We start from the raw sequence: 10,191 nt of genomic DNA, 5'->3' as shown, positions 1-10,191 counted from the left end.
CTGACAGGCCTGGGTGCTGATCCTGCCTCCCCCCCATCCCCCCACACACACTTTGCTCACGGGGATGCTGGGCAAGTCACTCGGGCAGTCAGGACATCGCTTTGCCCCATGAGGTGGGTAAGGCTGTGCCTTTTTATAGACGAAGAAACACTCCTGCCACTAGGGGCTCAGATCAGGAGACCTGGCCCTGGTTGACCAATGACGGGCTGTGTGAGCCTGGGAAGATGACCTCCCCTCTCTGTTTTTTCTGTTGCCTCTTATTTCCCCAGACAATCGGCACCCTTAATGCTGGCAGCGCTAAGATGAGAGGTCCTTTCAGAGCAAAAGCCACAGAGCAATGCGGGAGTAAGAGAGAAGGAAGCAGGGTCACCCCTCCCACTGCAGAGAAACCAAGTGTGATTGTCAGCCCATTATTCTGACAGGAACACTGAGGCCTGTAGGAGGCAGGAAAGGGCAGGGAAAAGGACACAGGACGGAGAATACGCAGGCCTGAGCCAGGTCCTGCTTGTCCCATTGGTCACAGGGAGCCTTGGACAGATCCCGGTTTCTTGGGCCTCCCCTGCCACACAGGGTCGCTGGAGGGAGAGTCCCTGGGCTCCATCATCACCCCAGTGCCTCTCTCCATCGTCCCAGTGCCCTGACAGGAGATGCTGGTGCCTCTGTTTCTGCCATCTGGCCCCTTCCTCCCCGCACTAGACCAGCATTTCCCAGACTCCAGCCATTCACGATTTCTCACACATCGGAGAGTATCCTAATTCTTTGCTCATTATTTTTCTTTCAGTCCACTCATTTATATTTTCTAGCCTATTCTAACCAGGGAAATTTTTCCTCATCATTTGCAGCAAACCAGTCTCATTGACCATAAATAGAAGGTAACTGGTAAAAATAAATACCAGCTAAGTCATGCTTATTCAATTCCGGTGAGCTATCTTGTCGGCTAAGGGCTCTCAGTCGGAGACCTGAGCTCACTGTTCAAAAGGGAGATTAGCAAGGGTTGGGATGCTAAGGCCCGTCAGCACCCACTGCGACGCCCCCGTGAGGTCATCTGAAGGAGCGTGAAGAGTTGAGGGAGTCACTTCTCACACTGATGGTCCACATCCCACCCTTTGGAAAATGCTGCCTCCGTGTGTCCAGCCCTCCAGCCATTCATTCCCTGGTGGATCTGCCCCAACCTCTGATCAGATGACATTAGGGGAAGAAAAGCAAATCTTCCGCCAAAATGGATAAAAAGGAGTGAAAATTCCTGGTGGGGCAGAGTGGAAAGTCTGACCAACTCCACAGGAAAGAAAGGGAACATTGTCATCCAGGAGCTTCGAGGACACGACCCAACTGTTGACTTTTCCAGGAGGCTGAACCGGGTGGGATTGGACCTTCGAGAACTGCCTTCTGCCGCAGGGACCACGGCAGGGACCACAGCCTTGGCCTTGGGCCAGGTGCTGGCCGAGAGAAGGCAACTTGTCCGGTGGTTTCAGTCATTCCTTAATGATTTGTCTGTTCTGGAGGGTGCTGTGGGCTGGCTGCATTCCCGGTGACCACCGGGAGGGGTGAGGGAGGAGAGAGAGAGAGACAGGGAGGAGCAGGAAGGGAAGGGAGAGAAGCAGCAGGGCAAGGAGGCAGGGGTGGGGGCGACTGGACTCTGTTCTGCTGTCCTAGGCCCAGCTTCCTGTCCATTAGCACATGGAAATCCCCCAGATCTTATCATCCGGGAATCATGTGCAACTCAGCCAAAGTGTGGGGTTTTCAAGACTCACAGCATCTGCCTCAGATTGAACTTGGCACTGGAGGCCCCACGGGGCACCTGGACTAGCCCCGCCTCGCAGCCTGAGGATACCGCCCTCTGCCCCCTCCCTGCAGGCTGTGCCCTTGTGGGTCCATGACCCCCTGTTGCGAACACATCCCCAGGATGAGGAGAAACAGCGACAGGCTCTGCGGGAGCCTCCCCGGAACAGTGCTCCGTGGGCCCGACGGCATCTGGGTGGCAAAGAGGCCCGGGAGGAAATCATTATCCCTGGTCCAGGCTGAAGTTCACGTCTTGCCACACATTCCAGGAAGGACACTTCCTCCCTTTGAAGTGGTCCCAAGCCCAAGAAGGAAATGACATGAAAGCATCCTAACAAGTGGGCCGAAGGGCTCTACAAAGATGAATCAGACTTTGTCCGAACGGGGAACCTGAGGCCTGGGATGGAGGAGAGAAACACCCCGGCACCCACAGCCCGTCAGCAGAATTGGGTGTTCCGACTACCGCACACACCTGACACGTAGGGTCCGGATGCTTAGGGCCATGCTGAGCCCTTGCCATGCCATCCAGGGCTGCAGGGCTCAGGCCCCACCGCGCCCAGCACGGGGACCACTACCTGGCACAGCAGGTGATCAGGAAAGGCCCGGGGGCTTCTTGCCTCCCACGCCTGTTTGCACTTCTGCTCAGTGAGGAGTGAAGGCCCCCCACGCCCGGCACCACTTTACATTTCCCAGCCAGCTCCTGAGCGCCTGAGCACGTCCTCACAGGGGCCCGTTAGGTGGGCATGCTGTTGCTCCAATTAATGGGTGAGTACGGGTTGCGGCTCAGGCAGCGTGGCCACCTGCCCAAGGTTAGACATTTAGGAGGTGGTAGTGGCCACATGCAAAGCCAGCCTGACTGGCCTCAGAATGCATCTTTCAACAGTGTAAGTGTTGGGACCCCAGCCCTGGTGCCAAGTGACTCTGTCCCGAGGGCTTGGCCCTGCTCAGGGACCCTGACCCAGCGTCTGCTCTGGACATGCGGCTCCAGGAGTGCCCACGTGGTTCCCAAGACAAAACCAGGAGGTGGCACTGTCAGTCCCATAGACCCCCGGCCTGAAACACAGGCAGGCCTCCTTAGCACCTGGATGGCTGTGCCCCACACGCCAGCCCACAGGGCCAAGGGCCGAAGGAGAGGAAACATGCAGGCTGACAGGCAAGAGGAGAGGGAAGGCCCCCTGCATAAACACAGAGCACTCCGGCCCTGGGCCTCGCTCAGCTCTGCCTACTAGCCTAGTCCCAGGTATGAAGTGGCTACGGTGTGCCCGTCTCTTCCTGGCCAGACAGTCCCACAGTATCAGGTCATGACTCTCCTGTCTCTGAGGGGAATATGGAAGTTCAGCCAGAAGGACCCTCAGAGGACCGTCAGTGTCTCATTCCACTACCCCCAGGTCCTCTCCCAGCTCCATGACCCCTCTGCCCTTCTCATGCCTCTGGGTCCTAACGCAAAAGGCAGGACTGGGCTCCTGGGTGGCGGGAGGAGGGCTCCGTGCCACCTTACCAAGTGACCTCAGCAGCGGCCACAACCCCTCTCAGGGTCTCAGGCTTACTTGCCCATTTTCCAAAGTGAACTCCTATGCATCCCTCAAGGCCCAGCCCCAGATGACCCCTTCTTAAGGAAGACAACCCGGCAACAAAAGGGACCAAGGAGATGACCGTGCAGGCAGAGACTCTGCCCAGGGCTGAGGGCTGGGTCATCTACTGACATTATTTTACCCCAAAAGCGGGGAGACAGGGAACTAAGGAGGGAAGGGAAGGGGGTCTGCCTTACAGGGTGGACGGGACAGGCGCTAGAGCGGTTTATGAGGAGACAATCAGAGCCAGGAGGAAACCCTTCTCTCTGCAGCGGACTGGACTGTTTCTCCTGTCACCACGACAGCTTCACTGTCCAGTGTGGCAACTTCTGGCCACACGCGGCTGTTTACAAAGTGAAATGGAAACTTCAGTTCTGCAGTTGCTCCAGTGGCTTGTCAAGTGCTCAGCAGACACATGGCCCTAGCGCTGGTCTAGATCAGTGGTTCTCAACCTTCTGGCCCTTTAATACAGTTCCTCTTGTTGTGACCCAACCATAAAATTATTTTCGTTGCTACTTCCTAACTGTAATGTTGCTACTGTTATGAATCATAATGTAAATATCTGATATGCAGGATGGTCTTAGGCGACCCCTGTGAAAGGGTCGTTCGACCGCCAAAGGGGTTGCGACCCACAGGTTGAGAACCGCTGGTCTAGAAGCTCTTCTCTCAGAGGTTGGGAACCTCCAGAGGAGAGAGGCTCCTGGGTGTGGGAGTTGCTGGAGACAGAGGAAAGGAATTAGTGGGGAGAGAGCAGTCGAGAGTCTGGGAAAGCAGTCGGAGTCCGAGAACATGAGATGGAACAAAGCAGTGTAGCTGCTGATAGCACAGGCTCGAGTCTCAGTCCTGCCACATCCCGACTGTGTGGTCTTGAGAAAGTTACTTAACCACTCTGTGCCCAGTCTTCTCCCCTGGAAAATGGGGAGGTAAACTGCACACGCTCAGGGCTCAGGGCCCTTCCTAGCACGTCAGTCTGTGGCCAATAACTGATCCAGGAACAAAGGGCCTTACCGGAATGGGGCTCCAGGGAAAGATCGAGCAGGTTCTTGGAGCTGCACACTGGCCCCAGCGTCCCATTGGAGCTGACAGTGCGAGCACAGAGCAGGAGGCGGCAGGCGTGGTTCTCCTCAGTGTCGTTGGTGATGTGGGCAAAGACGTCGAAGTCGCTGCCCATTTTCATGCTTCGGGCCACTCGGATCCGCATGGCCACCCCCGTCTCCTCTTTAGCTGCCAGCTTGTTCAGGTTGTTGGCCTTCCTGAAGGCCTCCCTCTCCTCTGGGGACCCTGTGGGGATGGGCAAGACATTTCTCCTGTCAAACCGTCCTCTCTAGACCTTCCCGAGGCCCGGGAACACCTCTTCCTTCTGTGTTATCCTTTCCACCCAGAGCACGGCCACGGGAGCCCCAGCCCCCAGCCAGCCCAGGAAAGTCAGTGGGGGCCAGATGTGGGCCGGGGTCTGGTTTCCCCGTCACCCCTGTGAGCCCCACTGTGCTGGGCAGATGCTTAGAAACATCAATGGTATTGGATTGGCTGTTAGATGCGCCCGATCCAATTTTAAAAATAATCCACATCCTTCCCCCCACCTCCTCCTACTGATTTAACATTAGCAACAGAAAGAAAGTCTTATTTTTGTGCCTGATTGAACCCATCTTAACTTTAAATCTCTCTTGGTCCATTTCTCTTTCATCTCACCCCTCCCCCTCCACCATCCTGTGCACTTCCCCAGCTGTATGAGAACTACTGCAAAAATAAACACGACTGAGTTCCAGAAACCTCCTCCCGGGCCCCCTGGATTTCCAAGCCTCTCGAGTTGAAAAAGTGTGGAACTGCCCATCTACAGCTGTAGGTCGCGCTGCTGGTAAGCGCTGTTAACACACAACATGGACATCATTCATTTTTGTTGTGATGCATGCCACTCCTATATAACAGACACCCCCTTCAGTTTTATTGAGTCAAGCCAAACCCCCAAAAAGTGAGGCTTAAAGACCAAATGGAATCCTTTTGTAGAATATAGAATTATTTTCCTAAACATATTATCCTCTACCACCATCTTCCAGTGTGTTTGGTAAGTATAGCCTGTTCCTAAGGAATTCTTTGGAACGGAGAGGACCTACAGGTCATTGTATGCAGACTGCCAAATCACACACACACACACACACACACACACACTCACACCGGGCTGGTAAACCCGGAGCTTATCTGCAAGGCAGTGTCGAAGGCTCTGGGCACCTACCCTCGGGGTACTTATAGTTGTGGGTGATGTCCTCCCGCTGGTCACGGCCCACACTCTTAGTGCTGATCTTCTGCCCCACCATCATGGAGTTGTTGATGGACTTGTGCATGGACCCATCCGCCTGCCGGATCCATTCCACCACATCGGCATTGACCTCGGCAAAGACAAAAGGGGCGTCGTACTTGGTGCTCAGGTCACCTTCCTTGATGGCACGAACTGGAACCGGGCCACAGCAGTATGTCCCTGGTTGGGGGAAGAGGAGGCAGAGATACACCTGGGATGAGGGTAGGATGGCACCCTCCAAACCTTCCACAAGTCAGCCACACGGGGCAAAACGTCTCGAGGCCATAAAGCCCTTTGGCTCAGGGACTCCACTGCTAGGAGAGCATCATAGGTAAGAATTAAGGATCGAGACTCTGGAGCCCAGCTTTTAGGGTTCAAATCATAGCTCTTACCAGCTGTGTGACGTTGAAGTAGTTACTTAACTTCTCGGAGCCTTCGGTTTCCTGTTGGGGATGCTATTGATACCTCCCTAATGAGGATTCGCATACACGAGGTGCTATGTAAGTGGTAGGTAAATAGAAGGATATCCGAAAGCACCCTAAGGAACCGAGGGAGCCACGCAGCTGGCTGCATTTGAGAAGGCAGGGCCTCTGTCTGGTACAACACCCGTGCCAATGTTTATCTCAGCATGGTTTAAAGCTGCCTCAAACTGGTCACACATCTGAAAGTTGAGGACTGGAGGCTGGGTAACTGTATTAGGGTGCGTCCATTTGATGGAACACAGTAACACGAAATTCAAATTCAAATCGCAGAAACTGCCTGGTAGAGAAATGCTAAGGACATACGGAAAAGTGACAAGCTAGCATGAAAGGCCACATATAGCCAGAGCTCTTAACCTGGAGTCCACGGACCCCGAAGGTGCAACGAATAGAATCCAGGGGTCTGTGAACTTGGATGGGGGAAGATGCAGTCTTTCTCTTCACTGTACTGTGACAGCATCTCCTTCGACTGTGGAAGCAGCAAACCATAATCTTAGCTGCACTTATGACTCATCACCCATAAAACCACAGATACTTTCATAGCACTTAGTAGTTGTCACAGATAATTGGAGATAACGTTTATGCTCATCCTCGCTACCAAGTTACCTAATGTATTAATTCTACCACTAGATCTTGTTATAGGAAACCTATATGATTACATTACAAGTTTATTTTTAAAGTTTTTTGATAACTCTATGTCAGTGTAATTGGTTGACTTTGTAAACCCTGGGTATTATGCTCTATGAATTGGCTTCGCCAATTTTGCCGTGGTTCTCTCTTCCTCGCCTGCACACACATATGCAAACAAGCATATAATTGGAGGTGACTGTGTGAGAATGTCAATGATGCTTTGTGTGGAGGGAGAGGACAAGTTGCTATTTGATATTTTCTTTATGCTTCTCCCTACTTTCTGCTTTCCACAGCAGGCAGGGGCGACGTTTCATATTACATCAGTGAGGCCCCCACATCAGATGGACCAGTCAGTGACCTTCGGGGTCAGCCGGACTTGGGTTAGAATGCCAGCCCTGGGCTCTCCAGCGGAGGGACTCTGAGGAGTGCTCTCTGAGCCTCAGTTTCCTCATCTAGGCAACGAGGACACACCTACCCACCTTCACTCTTCTCCTGGGGCGTGGGGTCGAGGGCCTGCCACCCCTCATAGCCCGGCTGCAGGTCAGGCCTGGTCATCCAGGACTCCACCCAGCAGTGGAAGTTCCTGTTGGGAAACGAAGCAGAACGTTGGCCAGGACTCACACTCAGGCTTTCATCCCCTCCCCACAGTCCACTCTCGCCTCGTCCTCAGCTGGGCCCACCTGGCCCCCTGACACTCCTCTTTGCTCTTCCCACTGTGGGCCCCGGCCAGGTGCTCACTCCTGCACTGGGTGTCATTCTCAATGCCTCTCCCACCGCCCGACCCTTTCAGTAGCTCCTGATGTTCAGCTGAGGTTTCCTCCTAATTTCTCGGCCCCGTCCCTTCTTTTCCAGCCTCTGGAAACAGGCTGTGCCTTGGTTCAGGCCTCATCCCCAGCCGCCTGGACCACACCCCATCTCCGGTCTCTCCCTCCAGACCTGCTCCAAGGTGGTCAGCCTGTCCCGCTCCCAGTTGGAAGCCTTGGGTGAGGTGACAGCCGCTGCCTCTGGAGGCCCAGGCCTCCTGTCCTGGCCTCCAGAATCCCGACAACGCTACTCCCTGAGGCCATCCACGCATCGTGCTGACTTTTCTCCTCTTGGCCTGTGCTCATGCAGTTCCCCTGCCTGGAGAGCCCTCCCCACACCCCGTTTCCCCCTCGTGCAAACTCTGTTCAGATTTGAAACCCAATTCAAATGTGACCTCCTCTGAGAAGCCTTCCCAGATCTCCTCTCCTGGAGACCACAGGGCCCTCCCCCCAACCTGGGACCCAGCTCACCAGATCATCTCGCTCTTGTTACCCTCGAACTCCCCGAACTCGTTGCGGAAGTACTCGATGAGCAGATTGCTGTTCGAGTCATGGGCCGAGTTGTAGTTGGTCACGACTCGGGTGGGGATCCCCAGGCACCGCAGCACTGGGAGGGGGGACACGACAGAGAGAGGGGTTAGGGATTGGGCTGAGGACCTGAAGACATGCCCATCTGTACCCCAGTGAAGACTGCACCCACTGTCCAAGTGGTGAGGGTGTGTCATCCCCTGACCCAGACAATGGCGCCCACCTTGCTAGTCACCCCATGTCCACTCTGTACCCCCAGCTAACAGAAGAAACCTCTAAAATGCAAATCTGACATCAACATGCCTCTGCTAAACCTGCAATGGCTCCCCGTGGCCCTTGAGGTCAAGGCCAGACCTCTGGCTGTGGCCCCCTGGCCTTGCAGGCTCTGGCCCCTGACTGCCTCTTGCACACGTTTCTCCAGCCACATTGGCCCCCTCACTGCTCCCCTAGCACCCACACTCCCACCAGCCACAGGCATTGGCCTGGGCTGTGCTGTCCTCCAGGAAAGCCACCTTGCTGGGTTTAAATGGCCCCATTGTTTGCATTCTTACCAAGACTAGGAATTCATCCTCATTCCCCACTGGCGGGCACGTGAGGGGGCCTTTAATTAGTTCTCCGAGGCAGGGAGGGATCTGTCTTATTTCATATCCCCAGAGCCCAGCGTAGGCCTGGCACAGACTATCTTGTCCAATGAGATGAAGGTGTGGGTGAAGTAGAGAGAGGAGGAGGGAGGGAGGAAGGGAGGAATGAAGGAATGATAGAGATTCAGAGTGGGGGGCAAGTAGTGAAACAGGCAGAAGAGGAAGCAGAGGTCAGAAGACCTTCCATTCAAGCTCTCGCTGCTTCCAGCTGTGTGACCTGGGGCCAGTCCCTTCACCTCTCTGGGCCTTGTCTCCTCTTCTATAAAATAAGGTCAGGGTGCAGGTGCAGTGTCATCAGATGTGTTGGGACACAGTCATGGGTGAGGACGGCCCTGTATTTACTCCAAAGCACATGGAGAAGAGAGAACCCCAGGCATGAGTCTTGCCCGAATGGCGGTACTGGGTGCTCCTGACTGATGGAATTATGGGGCTTTTACTTTCCCATCTTTCAGGTGCTTTTTAATGTACATTGTAAAAGCAACACACTCTCAGGGTAGGATAAAGAAAGTAAATAGCTAAAGAAAAAGAAGTGAAGCCAAAAAGCCCTGCCAACATGACCTACAGGACTCTTGTTTCGCTTTTAGTTTTGACCGGGGTTGAATTGCTAAATCAGGGGAGGGGCAGGGACGTGAACTTTGCCTGCCATCAACTAGGGCCCAGGGTTCTGGCCAGATGTGTGGGCGTTGGGAGGCGGGAAAGGAGCAGCATTTAATCCCCACCTCTTGCCTGGTTCCTGTGCCCTGAGGCCTGGGCAGAGGCCAGGCTCGCTGCTGCCTCAGCGAAGGCTGGTGGCCCAAACCTAGGCCTTGCCCCACCATGCCACCAGAATCCTGTCCTCACTGCCCAAGGAGCAAGGTATCATCCCTGTCCCCACGGATGGTGTCTGGGAAGCCTCCATCACAGTCTACGGCCAGGAGTCTTCCCCCAAGTCAAGCACACGTGGTTCCAAGCCCAGCTGTGCCACTCACCACCAGCTGTGTGACCTCGGACAAGACACTTGCCCTCTCTGAGCCTCTCTGAGAGGAGCTAATAATAGTTGCTTGTCTGGATGTTGTGATGACTCAGAGAGGTGCTGGGTATGGGCAGTCCAGTCTGCCAGTGCCCAGGGTGGATCAGCAAAGTGTGTCACGGTGCCCTGCAAATGTCTGTCTGCCAGTGTTGGCCAACTCGCAGACACGGAGAAAATGCCCCAGGATCCAGATGAGGAATCACAGCTTCCCCTGACAACCCCCAACCCAAACCTAACCTGAGCCCAAGACAGTGCTAAGGATCCTACAAGCTTCCTGTGAATTGGGAGTCAGACAGCCCCTGGTTTGCCTAAGTTTTCCTGGTTCCATTCCACGCCAGGCCTGGGAGGAGGCTGCAAGGACCCTGATGCAGCCTTGGCCCAGGGGAGAGGACAGTCACGGGCAAGATCTGTAGCTAAACCTGCAGGCGGTCACAGCCCCGGGCGGGGGGGGGGGGGGG

General features: G+C 54.8%; 1 protein-coding gene across 1 annotated transcript in view; it reads right to left on the bottom strand.

Moving 5' to 3' along the window:
- The window catches only part of TGM2 (transglutaminase 2), a 31,262-nt gene that overhangs the window by 4,103 nt on the left and 16,968 nt on the right, over positions 1-10,191 (bottom strand). The window contains 4 exon segments of the mRNA XM_006764488.2: positions 4,359-4,631; positions 5,581-5,823; positions 7,232-7,335; positions 8,027-8,162. Coding sequence (XP_006764551.1) covers positions 4,359-4,631; positions 5,581-5,823; positions 7,232-7,335; positions 8,027-8,162 — 756 coding nt within the window.

This window comes from Myotis davidii, unplaced genomic scaffold (assembly GCF_000327345.1).
Source record: "Myotis davidii unplaced genomic scaffold, ASM32734v1 scaffold38, whole genome shotgun sequence".
NCBI lineage: Eukaryota > Metazoa > Chordata > Mammalia > Chiroptera > Vespertilionidae > Myotis > Myotis davidii.
The sequence above is the reverse complement of the archived record's forward strand: the minus strand, read 5'-3'. Positions and strand labels throughout refer to the sequence as shown.